General features: G+C 39.6%; 1 protein-coding gene across 2 annotated transcripts in view; it reads left to right on the forward strand.

Moving 5' to 3' along the window:
- Positions 1–22,097, forward strand: part of SLIT3 (slit guidance ligand 3) — a 738,435-nt gene that overhangs the window by 463,582 nt on the left and 252,756 nt on the right. For both annotated transcript variants that reach the window (XM_075009368.1, XM_075009369.1), the window contains exons 7-8: positions 11,749–11,820; positions 18,287–18,450. In XM_075009368.1, coding sequence (XP_074865469.1) covers positions 11,749–11,820; positions 18,287–18,450 — 236 coding nt within the window. The remainder of the gene's footprint in view (positions 1–11,748; positions 11,821–18,286; positions 18,451–22,097) is intronic.

Genomic DNA, 22,097 nt, shown 5'->3' on the forward strand with positions numbered 1-22,097 from the left:
GGAAGTATATGACATACATGGAACTAAAAAAGGTGCTGCTCGAAAGTCTAGACAGTAATTATTGTACGTTCGTGTTTTAAAACATGGTTTATTAAGTACATTAAGTGAAAAATTCAAATGCAAAGCCAACCTACAAACTTAGTTAACCATCTGAAATAGAACATAAGTCTTCAGAAAACCCCTGACAGCTGAGACCTCGGCTACATCCACACTTACCTTGAATATCATCTGCTACACAATTTTAGAAATGCCAATTGCATACCAAAACTCAATTTTGCAGCTGTTGGTATTCGTTCCTGTCCTCACTGCAGACTGCCGATGGGAGGGCTCATAAGGAGTTCCAGAGCTGACAATGACTCCACAATGTGCCATTTCACACATACACAAAATAGCAGCTTGGAAGATTGAGCCTAAGAGTTTGATCTTCTGTGGAAAGTGTAGACCCAGCCTTACTTAGACTACATCTACACTACAGTGTAAAGTTGACTTAAGCTACACAACTCCAGCTATGTAATTGGAGTTGATGGACTTTAAATCAAGTTGCCACAAGCTCTGTGCTATGGTTGGGGGTTGATGGGAGAATCTCTCCTGTCAATTTCTGTTACTCTTCTTATGAACAGGTTTGCAGTCATTTTGTCAGGACTTCACTAAACCTCCTAAATAAACTGCCAGTTTCTCAGAGCATTATTCTGGGCTGTAGTGTAGATGCAGTTTTGGGGATTATCATCACTGAAAATTTGAGGAATACTGTCCTCACACAGAACACCCTGTTCCCAGAAAAGATGAACAGATTCTTCCACAGTTCTTTGGGAAAGAATTACTGCACTGGCTCAGTTTACTGCAGTGCAAAGAACCCTGGGATATGTCTCTACACATCTGGGTGCCACACATAAATAAATGCAGACCAACTGTGGGCACAGCAGCTGGATTGTTATTTTTAATGCGGCCACTCTCCTATCCAAGCAAAGCTGATTTGAGCAAAGAAAGTTCAGTGTAGATAACTTGTGTTAACTTGCAGTGAAGATTTACTTTTAGAAGCCCGCTCCTTTTATTCATTATTCTTTGTTTTCTTTTTTTTCCCCCATAGTTCTTTTTTTTCCCCCATAGGGAGGGCATAGATCATGAGAAATCTAAATATATTTTCTAATGGAGAAATCTGCAATAACCAGAAAAATGTGTTTAGTGCATGAAGTGTGTGTGTGTTTGTGTAAACACACCCATATATGTGTATAAATGTTAAACACATAAAAAGTATGGTAAAAGAGCTTTATTATGGTTTCAAAGTTAGACCCTGGTGCATATCTGTTATTAAAATGATCACATACATTTTTTTTTTCCACTGGACCCTTGCCTCATTCAAAGCAATTGAGCATTTCAAAGAAAGGAGCCAGAAATTTTTTAACATGGGACAAACCAGTGTATTTTTCCCTAGCCTAGGTTCTTGGAAATAGCTGAATTAGTTGCTGAAAAAAAAATGCAGCCTGAGGCAGACACCCAGCATGGAAAATTTCAGTCCCAATGGTAAGTTTGGAAAAGATATAAAGCAACTGGAAACTACGTATTATAGTGGGAAGTGTCAGGCAACCTTAATAATAGGTACTCCTACCAACTCTGCATACCATATACATGTGTTAATCACATGAAGCTTTTTTCACTCATACATTTCCAAAAATGGACCTTTTCTTTTTCCTTTTTCCTTTGACTTGTTTAAATTTTCATTGCCAGGAACCTGAGTTTACAATACAAACCCCTCTCATATCTGTGATAGCACATTGGGGAGCGCGGGGAGGAAAGGATTAATGGTGAATCTGTATATTAAGATAAAGGCGGAATAGAAACCAAACTGGCAACTGATTGTTTTTATTTCTGTGGATTTTACAAGACACCTGGAGACCATTTAAAGCGTTAGTTGGCTGGGTTAACGTTGTGTTTAAAAATAACACTTGTATGGTGCCAAATCACTTTAGAGTTGGGTACAAATATTGAGACAAAAAACCCAGCTGTTGTTGAGTTCCCTGCTAATTTGAGGTGTCAGATTACAGCTCAACTGTGATACGTCAGTGAATAAGGCCCCTAGTGAGATCATTATGTTTTCTAACAGTTCAGAGTAATGGATTAATCAGTGCGGCATCAGTTGCTTTCATTATATGCCCTCACAGTGGTTATGGGCTTTAATTTAAATGCTCTGTGGGGAGATCAAGGAACTGAGTATGAGAGGCACCCTGAACTGGAACAGAAAAAGAATCAATTTAAAATGACCAATGGGAGTACTGGGTCTTCATTTGCTTTACCGCTTGGAAAGTAGAGGGTAGGTTTTGAGGCAGCTCATCTCTTTGAGAAATATTACGTATTTTACTTATTGCTGATTTATTTGGGCCTTTTTCTCAAAATAACCTTTTTGCAACTGATGAAAATACAGCAAATTTTATCCCAGGATTCAAATGTTCTCTATGTAGATTAGTTATCCCTGCACACAAAATGTAGGTGCACAGGGTTTGAAATACTGGAAACAGATTTACAGCCGGGTTTTCATAGGTGCTGATCAGTATTAACTCCTGAGAGGTGCTTTGGAGCTGAAGTTGCTCACTGCATTTACAAAGAAGGCTATTTATAAACACCATTTCCAAACAGAGAATTTTCAGCCACCGTGGGGCGGGCAGGCCTGGAATGTGAGTTTGCAAATGGCTGTGTTTGAGGCCTGGTAAATTGATTTTAAACCGGTTCTACTGTAAAATTAAGGCGTCAGTGTACAGGGGCCTAAGAGGTAGTGTTCCCACTGATGGTCATAACTGTCATTACTAGGGCCCTCCCAAATTCACAGTCTGTTAGGACCAACTTCATAGGCATCAGATATGAAAATAGGAAAATCTCACATTTTCAGCTGTTTAAACCTGACGTTTCACAGTACTGCAGCCATGAGATCTTCACCTACCTGTTGCAAGGAGGTCATGGGATTGTCACCCTCACTTCTGAATTCTGAAGGCAGCACCTGCAGAGCTTCCTGAAACAACAGGAGGTTCTAAGAGGTAGAAGTTGGATCTGATCTCCCTTGTGCTGCTGAGAGAACCCCAGTGAGGGGCTCCTATCTGCTGGTCCTAACCAGCTTGAGAGGGGCAATACTTGCTCTCCCTCTGCACAGCTGCAGAAAGTGCTGAACCCAGTGTCCCACACTCAGCTGCAGGAACCTCAGGCCCAGTTCCAGAAAGTGTTCTGCAGCAGTGGCGAGACACCTGCAGGTGGATCTGGTCTTGTCCTCTGCTCCCACCACTAGACCAGCCTGCAGGGGAGGAACAAGTCCTGTCCTTCTCCTGCCCCATCAGCACTAGGAAGCCCATTTGATTGGACATTCCTAGAAACAAGGAGACCTAGGGAAGGGCTTATTTCACAGTCTTTGATGCATTTTTCGTGGTCAGAAAATTGATCGGACCCTACTTCTTACCATGGAATGTATTCATGGCAGAATGATACATTTGACCATTTTGTTAAATCTAATCTTATTAATTTATTAATTGTCCCCACATAAGGTGAGCTTGCTCATCAGGGTGGATACTTCAGAAAAGGTAAATCAAATAGGCATTATGGAAATGGAGAGGCAAGACTAGTTGAAGCTAGGGCACTCGTCATCTCTATATGATGTGTAAAGACAGTGGTGTTGGCACTGTCGTTTTGCAGTGTGGTCACATAGCTACTAAAAGATGTCCTGCACCCTAGTTCCCTAAATATGCAGTCATATGAACACTGTTGCTTTTCAAATTGTGTTGGTTATAATTTTCCAGCAGAGGCATTGTACCAGAATGGTGCCCGCTCAGTCTGAAATAAAGAGGATTCTGGTGAGCCAATGCAAATAAAAAGGAGGTTGCCTAACTGTCATGATTTTTTAGGCATCTTGAGGTATTGGGTGTGTTTCTCAAAGGCCCAGAACCTGCAATTGTATGTAGGACCACATTAAATTCATGCCCTTAAAAATGCACCATGGACTGTGAAATCTGTTCTCCCCTTTGTAATGGGGTCTTTTCTGTGTTTTTATGCTATATGTACTGATTTCAAGGGGGTGACCAGTATTTCTCAAAATATGAGCCCTGATCAAAAAGAGGTTTGTAGAAGGGAGTCGCCAGTTTTATGTAGGAGGGTCATGGTATTGCCACCCTTAATTCTGTGTTACCTTCAGAGCTGGGTAGCTGCAGAGTGACAGCTCTGGGTCCCTACCTTCAGAAATGAGCGTGGCAATACCAAACCAGGCTGTCCTTACCTCTTTGCTTCTACCTTCAGGGTTGGATGAGAACTTTTGCAATGACAACTCTGTGAAATTTCAGATTTAGGTACCTGAAATCATGACAAGTATGATTTTAAAAATCCTATGAGCATGAAATTGATGAAGATGGACCAATGTGAGAGGGTCCTAATTATGTGAGAATCTCAGTTTTCATGTAAAAAATCTTGGTCACGCTTGGTTGAGGAGAGAACTGCGAAAACATAAACCACAAAGACTAAAAAAACAGAAGGCAAATAATCCACCCCCCAAAAAAAAATCTTTAAAAAAAATTGCTCATAGTTCTAGTGTCTGGTTTGTGACTTTTGACATCATTAGATTTTAGCCTGTGTGGGAAGATCTGTCTGATTGGTCTTGGCAGAGAACTATACATCAGGGCTCTTCTTCTAGTTTCACCACTGTCCAAGAGAGAGCGCGTGCGCGTGTGTGTGAGTGAGAGAGAGAGAGAGAGAGAGAGAGACGTTCCACTCTGTGATGCCTATTTTCTTTGGGAGCGGCAACATGGAAACCATGGCAGTTACAGCAGAGGCAATAGTCAGGGACGATGACAGGTTTGCAATTCATTCCTGGGACTGTTATAAGCCTGTATATGCACCATTTGTACCCAGCCCTTGCATGCATACCGTTAATAATGCTGGATTAGAACCAATTATATGGCGTTATGGACACACAACACACAGATTACACACCTGCCAAAAAAGGGCACTGTGATTAAGCAGTGGTCTAATCAAAGGAGACAGAAGGAAATGTTAGACTTGTTAGCACTTCCAGCCACCCAGAGGCTGCTCCTGCTCCAAACAGCCTCAGAGGTCTGCTTTTCAGCTCCAGCCCCAGAGCCTGCGAATCAAAGACACAAATTGAAGCACGTTTGCCACACAGCTAGAGCAGTAAACAAATTGGTCTTTATTGTGGAGGGGGCGGGAAGGACTGTGAGGGGACTGAGAATTAAAATAATGTCTGTTTAGTTTAAGGTTGTAGTCCACATAGGCATGACCTGCGTGTTGCCAAATGATGCTTGTTATTTCCACACTTCAAACAGTTCTTTTTAAAGTGCAAAACTTTGGCAAACAAACCAGAGACTATTAATCTCCAGTGAGCAAAAGTAGAAGAAATTCAAAGAGCTATACAAACACAGAAAATGAGTTAGTCATTCCTTTCTCTTTTCCCATTTACCCCTCACCACTTGAAAGGGTATTTCTTAGCAGTAGTGTGTTAAACATGGCAACTAATTTATGTCCGTACATTTTATATTCTCCTTCTCATGGATCTGATCTCCTGCAGGCCTCAGTGTTTCTTCATAACTGAGAATTCTGCACATGCTGCAAACCTCCTTGATCAGCAGAGCCAAAGGCTACACAAAAGAAGCCTGGTGCTTATCAAAAGCTGAATGGCTAGCAGACCCCTGGTAACTATGGCTAGATGCTCATTAATGCTCGGAAAAAAGTGCTAATAAAAAATGTAATCTACCAAATCATTTCTCAATTTGATTAGCTGTGTGTGCTAATCAGCTGCAGAAACGGGATGCAAAAGGAAATCAGAGTCCCTATTATATTCACAGACCAAAGCATGCCCTCAGCTCTAGCCTAATGTTGCATGCAGATTTTCCTGTCATTTACATCCATTTAAAACCTGTGCAAAAAAGAAACATCATTGAGGATATTGTGTTGATACTCAGTTTTTTTCCCGCCTTCCCTGTGTATGTTCTCTGATGGAAAAAAGTGTACTGTTTAGAGGAGATAAATTTGATTTTACTCTGGGGTCTTTTTCTTTATAGTGCTGATCAAATAGAATGTTATATCTTGTATCTAGCTGGGGTGCAGTGGATGAGAATTCATTATTGTTACCTAATATGGGATGAGCTAACTTTTCACGGTGGGTCCCACTTTTCATCCCTGCAATTAGCAGGGGCCCCTCAACCTGTCTAATGTAATCCAAACTGACAAAAATTTTGGTTATGTTCATATATATATAAAAAAAAAACTTTTGGCACGTGTAAGAAAATAAGCATGTACAATGTAAAAATGTTACCATCTGTATATAAATATGAATACACATACATAAAAACAGCAATATATTTCAACATTTTTAGTGAGATGGAGGAGCCTGGCACCCAGCAGCCAATTGTGTTCTGTCCCTCTTAAGAAATTTCACACCCCCTGAGGTGGCCTGCCCCCCAGTTTTCACACCCCTAACATAATAGGACCCTTTAATTCTAAAAGAAACCAGCAAATCCCCACCTGTTTTCACACTTGAAGTTTTAGTTGACTGCAAAAAATAGCAAGGTGGATAATTTACCTTTTTATTTGTTCTCATATAGGTATTTAAGATAACCGTTTTTACATTTAGTTTGCAACCTTTTCTGATACTATGGCCAGAACATATCTTTGGCCTAACACTATATTTCTAGTACCTAACTGCAGTAGGTAGGGAAGATTTGTTGCAGTATTTACTAATTATCATTATATTATTTTATCAATGATAGATTTGTAGGCTGCTGGCCATTGTAGTATGCATGCATACCTTTTATATCAAAATGATAAAGCACTAGTACACAGTAGTACACATTTCTACTCCAGCACTTTCTCCAGATCTGAAGAAGTGGGTCTGCCCCACGAAAGCCCATCACCTAATACATTATTTTGGTAGTCTTTAAAGTGCTACAGGACTGCTTTTTTGTTTTTGGTAGGCTACAGACTAACTTGGCTACCTTTCGGTTATTATCCTTTTTGTAAGTTAGAGGTGCAAAGAAACAGAAAAGAACTAAACCAAAAATACTTCCTGGTACTTTGAAGCAGTAAGAATGAGGAAGGAAAGGATTTGGGCCAATCAGCTAAAATCCCAGGATTTCTCAGTTTCTAATGAGGTCAGCCAGTTTGTGGAGCTGATTAGACATCTGAGTCTTTCAAACTGAGTAGTGGTAGTAGGCAGCTTAGAAATCTGGTCCATTCATGTTTGGTTGGAGTATTTGGGCCACACCCAGAACAATGCAGCCCATTGGGGTTCTGTGTGTGGCCCATGACACATTTTGTTTACCATTGCCCAGGTACAGGGTTTCCAGATGCTGCTGGTTTCATCCATGTAGCCCCCGCCCCCGCTGACACACACTTAAAGCAAGGGCATGTGCAGTAAGGTGCGTGCTGATTGCACACAACATTGTGAGAACCATGTGCTCCCTCTGTGTCCAATGAAAGCACTGCTTTAGTTTGATTGGTGCACACCCCACAAATTCTAGGCACACAAGTGCAGTTAGCAAAACTACTCTGTTCCAGAAGACTGTCTTGGTTACAACAATCTTGCAGCCCTTGAGATGAAGGAGGGCCACTTATGCAGCCCACTCACTAGCCTAAGTTGGTCTTCATTGGCCTAGAAGCTAATATATTTGTTATGGAATTTGAGGCCAAGAATAGTATATAAGTATCAGTCATGAATTAGCATCTCTTTTCCCAATCAAACTGATGAGGAGACCAGAAAACAAGAGTGGAATTATTTTAGTGACGTGGGATTAACTCCTTTCACATATTATAAAGATTTATATAGCACCTTTCATGCTAAAGCACTTAAATGACTGTGGAAATACAATGGATTGTGTCATTCACCAGAAAACATAGCCAACTTTTGAGCGGAATTAGTGGGGGTTTTTTTTCAATCAGCTCACTGCAATGCTGTACAACAGTTTACAGCCACTAGGAAGCACATGAGAGCATTGTATGTAACTGAATTTGCATGCAAGTGTGAGGGAGGAGGCAGACTGTGTTTGGGGAATGGGCCAGGATTTCAGACTCAGATAGGTAACATCAGAATAGAAATTCACCGTTGAAACATCATGAAAACTGGGCACAGGATACAAATGTACATAAGTGCAAGAATCCCAACCCAACATTCCTACTTTTGGAAAAATTCTGGGTGATCTTTTAATGACCACAAGTCAGTTTTATATCTTATGGGTAAGTGAGCAACTCCATCAGCCCCACTGTTCTTGGGCACTGATCTCAGGTGACAGGTTGAAGTCCTTGCAAGTATGGCAATTTACCACAGCTGAGGATGTGCCTCAGAGAGAGGGAAATGCCACCTGCTGCTCCCAAGTAGTTGTTGGAGGCCCACCAGTACCGATGCATGCTGAGCCTGCTTAGCTTGCAAGACCTGAGATCAGAGCCCAAAATGGCGAGTCTTGAGGTATATATAACTTCACATTACTGACTCAGCATTTTGAAAGTGAACACCTTACTATGATGAATGAGTTTGTGAGGGATGTGGATACACTTATCTCTAAAATAAGGGATAGGTGAGATGCGATCCTGATAGGAATGTGGCAAGATGTGTCTCCCATCTCCCCATCTGAAGCCAGTGGCACCTGGATGCTTTGAGAGTCGAGGACCTCATGTGGCATTATGTTGTGCTTCAGCTTTGTCTATGGCTTGATTCTTAGTCCATTTCAAATATCTACTGGGCTACATAGCACTTCATAAAAAATTAGGGGAGTGGGAGTCACTTTTTGACTCTACCACAACACACAGATTTAAAAATTATTCCTGAGAAAGTAAGTTTAAGACTCCTGGAAACTGTTTCATATTATTGGTTTTCAAAATGCCTCTCTAGCACTATTCCATGTTATCTGGACTGCTTCCCTGCAAGTACCTATGCAAGAATGCCACTACGTTTGACTGGGACATGGTGAAGAATCATTGTAAAGGGGCTAACATCCTGCAACTAAATTGTGACTAATAAAGCAGACAGTCCATTAGTACCCTTTGCGGAATGGAAGCTGTACAGCTGTGTTTAACCTTCTTTTGGTTGAAATACTGCTATGTTCATTAATGCTTTATTGCCTTCATAATTGTTAACATTTAAATATCAGTATAATAATACATTAATAAGTCTTCTTTGCAGCAGCTGCCTGCTAGGATTCTACTGCAAATGTTTTAGTTAATAAGTAGATTAATGAAATTGGGCTTAATTCAGCATTAAGACTATTCTGGTTTTTGTTGCTTTGTTAGTTATTTATTGGAGGCCTCTGGAAATCTTCCTGCATATTTCCAGCAACAAGTGAGCTCTTCATGTTGGAAATAAGTTGGGTGACTAGATTAAAACTTTGTCAATTAAATATGTGGATTTTTTTAAAAAAATGATATGTCTGAGTCTGTTGACAGTACAAGGCAAATTTTCTTCACTTGTGCTGGGAATCATGTGCAGAATGTGACTTTCATTTACTTGGGAAACATGTTCTTTGTCACATATCCTCTGAATCTGTTTGGTCTCCTGTTGAAGTCAATGGAGAGTCTCAACTAAATTCAGTTTGATTTGGATCCTTTAATGCCCTCACTGGCATATTCATACATCAGCTTTGTATATGATTTAATTTTCAAAGCTGACTATTTTGTCATGGTTATTCTTTGGCTATTTATGATTCCTGTCCCTGCATGGAGTCCTCTCCTATGCTAATGCTCTCCATGCTATGTGCCACTTACATTAAGACACATTTACCCTTGGCATCTATGCTTTAGATGGGCAAGTTAGCAAAATCAGAACACAGGAATAACAACATTAATGATGCATAGCAATTCTATGGTCTCATCCAGGGTAGTTCATCCATGTATTTCAGAACAGTTTAAAATATTAAGCATTAGTGGCTTGTTTGATAAGTATTTTATATATGGGGATATGGAGGCCAATGGTCAGTAACTTGTCCAAGAGTGCAGGCAATTGAACTCAGGAGTTCTGATTTGTAATCCTTTGCTTGAGCCACTGCTGTCATTGATTCCTACAGAAAATTTCATTTGTATGAAAATTACTGTCCCACACAAATTCTTTTGCTTAGATGTCCAGCACTAACCTCCATTTCGGCACCATCTGCTAGATACCATAATTGAGCAATAATAATTATATATAAAGAGAGCTTCATTTTAAAATACAAACCAGCAGAGTGGAAAATTCATTTTGGCATTGTAATGTTATTAAGGAGGGAGGTCTATGTTATAGACAAAAATAGCAGCTATTCCACCTCAGAGAGGTTCACTGGGTGGGCTTGCAGTTCATCCGGAGTAGTGTGCCATGAGTGACCCAGGATTCAACTCAAGAGGTTGACAACACTTTCCTCCCTAATTCCTTGCCCTTCCCAATGAATTTGGGGCACTCTGAATATGGGGCTCCAATTAGGCTCAAGTTCCAAAATGTCCATTTTGGTGCATGTCCAGATTCCACACTAAAATACTGCAACATATTGTATTGTAGTATCCCAGAGCAGACTGTGCAAACTGGCTGTCTATGGGGAGGTTTCTGTTGTTCATGCCAATCTCTAGTATTCAGAAAGCAAGTCATCTGTTGCAAGGCGGTTACATGCGAATTAGAGGGTTAGTTAATTCTTTTTAAACCTCTTGGAAATCTTTAATGAAATACCCTGTACAAATACCCGAACAGTTCAGGTGTAAGTAACAGTAGAAACGCTTCAAAGTATTATTTATTGTTTATTTGATTACTTGCACAAAGCATACAGCCCTTAATGTAAAAATGAAAACAAGCTACACCTATTAGTTTATACATGAATCCCCAGAAACACTGCAGAACAGGATGTTACAAAGGATAGCCTGCTGGGCCATTACTATAAACAACTGTTGTGTGCTTGCATTTAAATAAGGGAAATGTGTAGAATTTTAGTAATTTCAGTTACAGGTAAGGTGGACAATGAAGCATGGTAAGTAACGCATAGCTAGGTTTGAGCAAGGCTCTGGACACAGCTAACAGCTGTAGTTTCTGAGCAATTGGAATTGGCAAATATACCCTGCTGGGGTGTGTATTCTATTTCCCTTGCCATTGCTGATAAACTTCATAGCGTCTTATTTGCCAGGGGGTCGCTGATATAATTTAGAACAACAGAAATGGGGCAGTCTATCCCAGTTGATGCTAAACTAGACAATTTATTATTTAAAAAAAACTGGGATTAGGGTCCCTAATGGCAGCTCAGAACCCAGTCTGCCCAAGTCTAGCTTCATTAAAATATATTGCATGGAGTTTCCATTTGAAACCCTTAAGTACATGGAACATGAAATGTTTATTTTGGTATGTTCCACATATTTCTTCATAAAGAAACCAAACAACAATTACCCATCCATTCTTGTTTTTCCAAAGGAGCAATTTGAACTATATCTCATTACAAATGAGCCTTTAATTGCCAACATCTCCCCTTTTATTCAAAAACAAATTTTCTAGTGGGTGAAATCTTGTGCTACTTGCTACATGGGGCAGAGCATGTTAAATGGTTATTTTAGTTCACTTGCGTGCAATTCGTGTTTATTTTGCCATAAAAATGTCCTTCTTAACAACTGACAGATCGCTCCTGAGATACTTGTCAGCATGTCTTATTGTTTGGAGTTCTGTAAATGTATTGTCCGTTGCTGAGGCAGTTCATTTCTAGAAATAGTGTATGTTGGTAAAACAATGTAAATAATTGAGCAATCTGTTTTTCTTTCTTTTCTTTTAAACAGTACACTCAACAATAACAACATCACCCGCATCCCTCTTACCAGTTTCAACCATATGCCAAAGATCAGGACTCTGTAAGTACTAAATGCAGGAAAAAATAGCACCCTTGAATATCTCTGTCTTTGCTTTCAATATTTATCTTTATTCAGTGAATACTTTTGCAATGTCTGTTTTAACCTCTTTTCTTTAAGGAAAGGACAGTAAATAGGTCAACCTAAAACTTTATTTTATGATGTTTGGCCCTTCTAAACAGGAATGAGGCATAATCTCAGAGAGGTAGTGGTGTTAGCCAGTATCTTTGCAAAACAAAGCAAGCAGTCCTGTAACACCTTATGGATGAAATAATATTGTTAGTCTTAAGGTGCTACAGGACTGTTTGCTTTGTTTTGTGAGGCAGGAGGCAGTTGTTCTGGGTAACCAGTATAAACAGCTCATGCTAGTTTTGGGAGAAAAAATAATCCACCAGTTGCACCTAATTGTCACCATGTGCCAACTATATAATTCTGCTGTTCTGTTAATACAGGAAGGCCATACTAAATCCTTCCTTAGAGCCTCTGCAAATCATGCTAGGTTGGAATTACACAGCTTTTAAACATGTGCACAGTTAGAGCAGTGCAGAAAAAAAGATTTTCATTTAGTGGGAAATTCCATGAGATTAAAAAAGTTCCAAAATGGAGCAAACTCCAAAATTTCAGTATATCCCTGAAACAAAATTTAATAAAAATTGTTTGTCAGTCTAAACCTTTAATGTCAGTAATCAAAATGTCCCAATCTGATTTTGACATTTAAAATTACATTCATTTTTAAATACAAAATAAAATATATTTGAAATGAAAAATCATTTGGCAACAAAACAATCACTGAAATTTAATAGAAATTGACTCAGTTCTGCAAAACATTTTCTCTCATGACAAATCTGATTTTTTTTCCAGTGTGAAAGGATTCCTCTGATAAATTTCCATCTATCTCTAGATTCCAGCCAACATATACAAAGGGAGCTAAACTGACCTATGTACAATTTTGTTAGAATTCAAATAGAAGGTTTAGCAGTAAAATTCCAAAGGGTAATGCAATCAGCTTTGCCTCTCTATCTCATCCTGCCATTTCCAAAATTGTTCCCTTTAAGTAAATAAAAAGCTCCAGAAAGAAAGAGCCAACATGTGTTTACTCCAAAATACTCAGCAAGCCAAATGCTGGCTGCCTGTCCCTACTGGTGGGAATTAGAATGCTGGGTGTGAATATACATTTTCATGTTAACAGTAGGTCAGTTAACTGAACTGAAGAGAAGTGGTTCTATCTATGCCATACTGATAGCAGCTTTCTGCAAAGTGATAACCACTGACTTATATTTACTTTCTTTTCTCCTTGAAAGGATGAGATGTTAGCTTTAGTGTAACTGATTAAAGAGAATTTATACTTTTATCTTTTAGCGAGGAGAGATGAGTGGTGGAATGAGGTATTTCTTCCCCTTAATGATCCACAATATTTGTCTGGCTACTTCAGCTCAATCAATCTTGCCTGTTCTCGGAGCTCAGTGCCTGCTGCCATTTTCCCTTTCGTTTAATTTCGGAGATGGCTTTGTATATCACTCCCTGGAGACTTACACTGACTAATCTCCCTTTGCTGTAATTAAACAAGGGGAAAAAACGAACAGGAAAAAAAAAGGAAGGAAGTCATAAATGGGATTTATAAAAAGAGAAGCTTTTATATTGAATTCTGAGAGCCACATTTTACAGAACATGAAAGCTGACCCACTCTAAAAGGATTTGCTGGAAATTTAATTTAGAGTCTGTGGCTAAAAGGGCACCTTTAAAAGCTGGCATTTGTATTTATTCACCTTATGTTCTGCAAACATAGTTTCATCAATAGCAAGTGGCATGTGAAAGTCTCAAAGTCTGCCAGATTGCATGAAACAGTTCAGTATTTAACTTTTTAAAAGCCCTATGCAGAAGCATAGAGTTGTAATACTTTGGTTTAATTTTTCATTTCACCTTCCTTGGCTATGGTTACACTAGCAAGTTTTGCCAACAGAACCCTGGATTAGTCAACAAAACTGGTGGAACATCCACACCCAAAATGTGTTTTGTCAACAACTCGGTGCTTTTGCCAGCAGTGTTCTGCCTCTCAGCAATGAGGCATAATGCTTCTGTCAACAGATTCTGCCAACAAAAAAGCCATGTGGATGCTCTCGGGGGACTTCTCTCGACAGACAGGGAATACAGAACAATGGGCATCCCTGCCTGCTGTGCTTCCGGGTGCCTGTTTTGTCGAGAAAGCAGCCAGGCAGTCCAGCTGCAGTCGACAAAGCAGAGCGCTCTTCTGACTGGCTTTTGTGTGTGGTCTCACTCTGTCAATAGAAATTTTGCCAGGAAATCTCTTCCAACAGTGACTTCTGTCAACAGAGGTCTGTAGTGTAACCAGAAGTCCTGTGGCACCTGAAAGACTACCAGTTTTTTGGAGCATAAGCTTTCATGGGTAAAGACCCACTTCATCAGATGCAATCTCTTATTTTATAATGTGCCATAGAACTTCTCATTGTTTTTGTGGATACAGACTGACACGGCTCCCCCTCTGTTTTGTCAGAGGAAGAAAAACCATCCAAAGAATAATAAATGTAAGAGAAATACAGACATCACAAATATTTCAGGATTTATTCTGCTGCTTTCTCAAAGCTGGAATAGTTCCATTCTCCCCAGCTCATCACCGTCGCATTCCACAAAGATGACATCTAAATATTAACATTATTTTGTGCAGCTAAAAGTGATTAAAAACACATTTGACCATTGTTAGTTCATATGTCAGGACAACATGGCTCTAATAGTAAACATGTGCGTTTTGGAAGTAGGTAACAATGTCCCTTTGCAACAGTGCAGGTAATGCATCTCTGCACAAATCAACTAAGAACAAATCTCTTACTGTTCTGTTAGGTACAATGTTCATATGAAGGCATTAATGAGGGGAGAGCACTACCTCCCCTCATGTCATGTTTCTGATTTCACTTTGTACATTTCTTCTTTCTTTTCTGTGTTAATCCCCACCTTAAAGAAGCTGCTTTCATAAGGGGCATAATCTAAGAAAAAATGCATGATGTGTAGAATTTATCCCAGGCATGATAGCCCAGGTTGGGAAGGTAGGATATAGTATTTGATCCTTCAGTAACTAAATCCAGTTCTCTGGTAACTGAGCAGCATCTAATGTAGAATGAATTTAGTTCTTGTTTAGTTCCCAGTGGCTGTGTGTCCACATCACAAAAATATCATCACGCCTGGCCACTGTGCTGGCAGCTTTAGTAGAGAGGCCACAAACTGAATGGGCCTTGGAAATGATGAGATTTCCTTGGTTCCCTATAGACAGAGTACACCATATGTAATTCTTTATACTGAGTGAAGAGGTCCATTGGCAGGCAGTTGGGGAAGCTGTCTGTACAGTAATTGGTCTGTGGATAAAAAGTTTATTCTCAGTGTTTTCAATCCAGCTTGTACAAGGACAAGAGTCATGATTTTTTTTAAAGGAAAAAATATCCATTCACTATGGAGAACATAGGAGGAAAAATTAAGACAATGTACAATCCATATGACCTTTAAGGAAAAGAAAACTGCACTATCATAATTGTAGCACTTAAGAAATCCTTTTTTAAAATAAAATAAATGCACTTTTCTGTGCTGACCTGTTCCACCTAACAACCTTTTCTGTTGGTATTTTTGTTTTATTTTATAGATTTTTATTTACTCTTGAATAGAATTTACAGAAATTAGTTTTATTGATCTGCTTTCATTTGCGTGAAACAACTTTATGATAAACCGAGTCCCTGTATTAATTTCCTTAATGGTCTGTCTCTCTATCTGGGAGTGACTGCAGAGGCAAATGCTTAAATTGTTTATATAAACACATATACACATACATGCGCGCACACACAACTATATAATGGCTTCAGTGCTCCTGACTTGCACAAAGGATCATTATGTCACATTTTTCAGCCATAGTGGAAGCTCTTTTAAAGCATTTTCATTGTATTCATTAATTTGTTTATCAAAGACATTCCTATAAGCTACCTGGTTAAGCTTGACAGCCTATTTACAATGGACCAAGAGTAATTGCTAGACACTTATGACATGCTGCAGAATTTCAACACCATTATCAAGTCTAATGCCAGACATCACATGGGGCAATACAGATGGACTGAGTAGGAGTTCAGTTCCCACTGTTTAAATGTTTTAACCCAGAAACTAGTTCTACAAATCTTGCAAGAAAATAAATAGAACTGTAAACAGTTCTCGTGAAATTTTTATCATATGAACCCTGTCTGAAAACAAAAAGGCATGTTCCCACTTTCTAAAGAAAGCATAATGCTGAATATCATGTTAGTATGCACTTGAATGTAGTGATGGAAAAGGAGGTTAATTATTCGTAAGGTGAAAGTTTTCATTTATGGGTTAACATAGCGTAACTGCCCACAGGCAGGCTCAAATCTGGGACCTCAGGCGCCTCTGCAGCTTCAAGTAAAGGCCAGCTGGCTCTCAGTTTGGGCTGTAGAGGACACTTATTCTTCCTCTGTGAAGTAGTCTAGGTCCCATTACGTGAGATACTTAATCACACATGAGTGAGTGTGTTACACCAGCCTTGCTGCAATTAGGGTGATTCCAATTCCCTAGCCAGTGTTCATGTAGCTTTGTGACTGTATAAATGTGTTCTTTCAATTTATACACTGTGCCCATCAAATTCAATAAAAAATCACAATCAAAACCTTTGACCAAAGATCAAAGATGAAGTAGTATCATGCGAAACTTTCACAATATATAATAACATCACTGCTCCACCCCACGCCTTTATTGACATGTTGCGTGAATAGATAGATTTCACCATGTACCCTGAAGTGTGCCCAGCAGACATAAACGCTACTGGCCAAAGCATGGAAATAAATTCCAAGCTTGAGTTCCAACCACTGAAACTGCGTCACCGGTCCCCCCCAGACTTACAAATCTAGGGACTGTCAGCTCAGGCGCCACCACTGATCTCTGCTGCCACTGTGTAATACAAAGATCTTTCAGATTGATGGCTAATTTCTTCAGGAGACAAGCCAAGCTAAATCCTGTGCACTCGCTGATTTTTTTTGATTGTAATACTCAATATATTATTGCATCAGAATTAAGAATGCTTCATCTAACTATATCTTACTGGATTTGCAATCTTCAGGGTTTTTTTATTTTTTATTCTATTTTATTTCATCTTTGTTATTTCAACTTTGCCATAATGCTACAAATTCATATGTCATTAAAAGGAAAGATTTAATTGTGGCAGTTTTAACTTGTTAAACACTGAGCTTAAATTTCTGGTAGTCATTAAACAGTTTTGGGCTCCCTGTTTACTATTTAAAAGGTCCAGGGTGAGAGGAGATTGAAGTTAGATGAGCCTTCTGGAATTCTTTATCATAAACTTACATCTTCTTTTGTGAAATTGTATCATTTTAAAAATAAGCTGGTGGTTGAGGTTGCGGGGGGAGAAGCAAGCAATGTGTGCAGCAAGCCTGAATCAGATTTGCCCAGTTATTCATAACTTGAGTATTTAGTATTTAAGATTTTAGTGTATTGTGAATCTGTAAAATAGGCATCTTATTACTTCAGTGTCTACTCTAGGCTAAGAATGTCGACTGCAGATATGCTATTCTAGATTAAATCAATGCATCTGTTCTCAGCTAACTTGGCTGTCTATACAGGGGAAGGCCGATGGGAGACTTTCTCCCATCTACCTGCCTTACTCCTCGCAAGGAGTATGGGAGTTGACTGTGACCCCTGAGATATCGTTTCTGTGTGTCTCTAATAGAAATCAAACCCCAGTAGCGTAGATCTGCCCTAAGACTCCTCTTAGAAGCTCAGTAGATAATCATGATGACAAATGAAGATTCTACTAAACAACTTAATGCTGGGGAAGGATGAATCTTCACCTAAACTGAACTCAACATTTCATGGCTCAGAAAAATGTTTAGCTTAGAGATGCTACCTTTCTTTTAGGGGTTCTCAGTGCTTGTTTATATTTCCCTAATGCCTCTACCTACCTTGAAGCTATCAAAATGAAAAAGCAGTCAAGTAGAACTTTAAAGACTAATAAAATAATTTGTTAGGTGACGAGCTTTCGTGGGACAGACCCACTTCTTCAGATACCTTGAAGCTGCTTTGGTATTCCTGGCACTGGTCGTTTCACCTAAGATTGCTGCCTGCTGGATTTTTTTTTTCCAGTTGCAAGGGCAGCTTGAATACCCAGTCTTTTCAAGGCTTACATGCAGCACTGCTTCTTGTCAGATTCAGTCATTGCTTCTCAGTGTCACAGAAAAGACAATATGATGGAATGAAAGCCCCTTCAGTTTCGTGAAGCTTCCCCCTTCACTTGCTCTCCACAGTTACTGAAATAATTCATCTTACTCCTATGTGATAATAAGTGCAATAGTTTTAGCACAGTATCACTGAGAATTTGTGTGACTTTGCTCTGTTTTGTCACTTTCTATAAAACATACAGAGGTGACCTGACTCTTTCTGTTCATTGCAGGCGGCTTCACTCCAATTACCTGTATTGTGACTGCCACCTGGCGTGGCTGTCTGACTGGCTGCGTCAGAGGCGTTCTATTGGGCAGTTCACATTCTGCATGGCACCCGTGCACCTCCGAGGTTTTAATGTGGCGGATGTTCAGAAAAAGGAATATGTCTGCTCCGGTATGACACTAATTATTCATTTATCTCTATTCTGACATTTTTATAATGAAGTTCACACAAAACCAGTCAATGAAGTATTATTATTAGTCGCGTATAAATGTCATGCTATGCCAGTGCTCAGTCAGTCATATCACTGCTAAATTGTTTGCTAATATTGTAAATTGCTTTGATTTGTTCAGTCTCATGTGAAGTGATGGACTCTTTATTATTCTGTTCTCAAATTCTTTTCTCAACTGTAGCACTAGAAATTGTTTTAATGTAAAAGGACAATTAAGTAGTAGTAATTTGGCATTTGTCTGGGGAAAATCCCTCTAATCTCTAAGCTGACTAGTTTACAAAGGGACAAGATTAGTAAATACTAGTTTTCATGCATTGCTGTTTTTCCAAAATAGGATTTAATCAAGTGGGAATAGGGTGTATTTATGAAGGCAAGGACTATCCAGTCTAGAGATCCATCCTAGGCTCTGGAACAGATTTACCTTGTGCCTTGAAGTCAAGGCACTTGAGTTCTCTCTGTTTCCTCGCTGGGCATGATCATATTGTTCATCTGAAAAGAGTGTACAAGTTTCATGTATAATAATGTATGTGGGTGCGTGCTTGTGCGCGCATGTGTGTGTATAATAATTAAACTTACATGTTTGTGAAGTTTTATCCATGTACTATTGTTAAAATGCAGTCATTGTTTTTTGTCATTGTGTGTGATGGTATCATCTGGTGACTAGGGTTGTATGCAGCAAGAGGTGAGTTCAAGTTAGCTAATTATCCTTACTCGTCACAGCATCTTATATCTTTATCCATTTTCAAATATTAATTAACACTGGCCATTTGAGGTGAGGAAGTGTCACCCCATTTTACAGGTAGGGAAACCAGATACAGAGAAGCGGAGTGAATTACCCAAATTATTCAATAAGATGATGTCAACACTAGGAATAGAATGCAAGAGTCACATATTACTGATTCTGTGCTCATGGGATTATGAGATCGTGCATTATGAAAACCATTGTTATATTATCTGGACTTGCTGACAGTGCTTGTAGAAAGTCCAAGACTGAATTAGTGGGGCGGGGTGCAGAAACTTGGAACGGTGTTGCCTGTTGTGTTTTCTGAGCTGTCTGTCTGTGCCCTTTCATCAGTAATATGCGATCATAATAGTATTAGATAGCAAGGATAGAGATGCGCTTATGATCACCTCCTTCTCTCACAGGAAGGTTTGACGATTGAGTATGTTACCTTCATTCATGTAATCTGTGCTTCGAGATCCAGGCCTTCAACTCTTAAGTAGAATGGTCTTCTCTTCTGCAGCTGCTTGTGTCAGAACTCTGCCTTAATGCTTGAATTAATCTGCAGACACATCCTTTCCCATGAGAAATGGCTTTATTTAACACTGCAACGCATTTTGAGAGCTAGTTGGTGTGCAAGGTCATAAATAAAATGGGATTCCATTTTCAACCAAAAATGACTGCACCGATCAATGGAGTACAAGTAGTATGACACATTCCTCCTATCTTCCGGCACCACAACTCTCAACTGCGTTATGGAAACAAAGAGTAACAAGACACTGAGGAAAAACTCATCTGTGAGTTTCAATATCAGCTTTGCTTTGATGCAAGGGGACTGTTTATTTTCGTAATCTTCTAATAGCAGGGAAGCTGTTTGAAGGGGTAGGGTATGGGGGCCCTGCAATGTCTAATTTAGGTGAGAACCAGATCCCAAACAGTATTTGGAAGTTACACTGTTGAATTATTTTCACTCTACACCCTTAGGGTAGCTGCTCTGTTTCATCTCCCTGTGTCCCCTGACTTAATACTTACATGAATTATATTTGTGGTTCTTTGATTTTTCTCCTACCTGATCTTTGTTGATTCAAGGTGAGCTCAACTCACATATTGATCAGCTATATTTGAATAACAAAGCCTTTTGTCATTGCTTTAATGCCCTGATCAGGCCTTTCAGTCTATAAAGCACAGTGAGTGTTTAGTCAGATGGTTAGCAGGCAACTGCCTTGATCTTGTCAGTGTCTTGTGAGTGATAATGTTCAAAGTCCCCATTTTAAAGCACGGTTTGATTTCTTTTGAAAATATTTTCATAAACCATCCTTAGAAAGTTGAGGGCGAGCGGGAGTCTAAAGTGCACATATGAGGAAAATGAGGAAAAAGACTCAGGAGAAATAAAGTACTACTCAAACAAAACAATTATAAATAAAGCAGCTCCTTTGTAAGAAAATTGAGTCTTTCTTACAATGCTGCAGTGCACTGGCTAATATGTATGGTCACCCCTGACTTCTACTGGATGAATCAGAAATGTTTGCTTGTGTCATAGGTTCTACAGTGGTTGTAGGTAAAGGGGATTTTTCTTTAGCTCAACTGCAGTTGATTTCAGTGGTGATTGCTAGGGTCATGAAAAATGTGTCATGGGTAGTGAAATCTGGTCTCTTCCCATGAAATCTGGTTTTGTGTCTGCTTGTACCCTATGCTAAACTGATTTCATGGAGAAGACCGGAGTTTTTCAAATGAGTGTTTTTGGCCCATAATAGAATTGCAGAGGGATCTCAGGGTTATTATAGCAGGGTCCTGTTGCAACTCTTACTTCTGCACTGCCTTCAGAGCTGAGCCAGCAGCTCTTGGTTAGGCACCCAGCTCTGAAGGTAGCGCCACACCAGCAGCAAGCTCAGATGTAAGTGTGGCAATACCATCTTGTACTACTCTTACTTCTGCACTGCTGCCTGCAGAGCTGGGCATCAGGCGAGTGGTGGCTGGTGACTGAGAGCCCAGTTCTGCAGACAGCAGCGCAGAAATCAGGGTGGCAATACCATGCCATGCCACTGTTACTTCTGTGCTTCTTCTGCAGCAGTGCTGCCTTCAAAGCTGGGCTCCTGCCCACGAGCCACTGTTCTCCAGGTTCCAGCTACCCAGCTCTGACGGTGACACCACCACCTTCAGCACCACAGAAGGAAAGGTGACAGTAATACAACCCCCGCACCCCACCACCACCACCATAGCCTTGCAAGCTTCCCACAACTGCTTTTTTGGGTTAGGACCACTAAAATTCACAGAAGTTTCAGCTTTAAATAGCTGCAATAATGATTTTTTACAAAACCCTCTGACCATAATGTTGCCCAAAATGGCCCATGGATTTTGTAAGGCCCTAGGCATTGAAATGAGAGAAATTCTATTGCTGTTGCTGCTTCAAGTTCTGAGTGGTGTGATATGCAGCAGGGAGATAACCCTGAATACCCACGTAGGCACTGGTTTGTTACAATATTATGACAATTTTTTGCCAGTTATTTGGGATACTTCACAGTAGGCATCAAGTAAAGAAATAGAAGTTGGGATAGAACTGTGGTTATAACTTTCCAGGGCAGAAATAAAAAGTGTGTTGTTTTTTTTAATGTAAATGTTACTACCAGTATTACCTATCTCCTTTAACTTCATTCATAGAAGATTTATTTTTACTTATTTGTTTCAATGGACTCTCCAATAGGAAATGTAACAATACATAAATTGTACCATTTAATTTTGAACTGCTTCCAACAGGTGTTTGAAAGGGGGAAATTTAATTAAGTAAATAATTTTCTCTTTCCAATAAATGGAGAGGTTTTTTCAGCTTCCTCTTCCTTAGCTTCTATTCACACACAGCCAAATTTTCTT

Source organism: Carettochelys insculpta, chromosome 15 (genome assembly GCF_033958435.1).
Source record: "Carettochelys insculpta isolate YL-2023 chromosome 15, ASM3395843v1, whole genome shotgun sequence".
In the NCBI taxonomy this organism is placed as follows: domain Eukaryota; kingdom Metazoa; phylum Chordata; order Testudines; family Carettochelyidae; genus Carettochelys; species Carettochelys insculpta.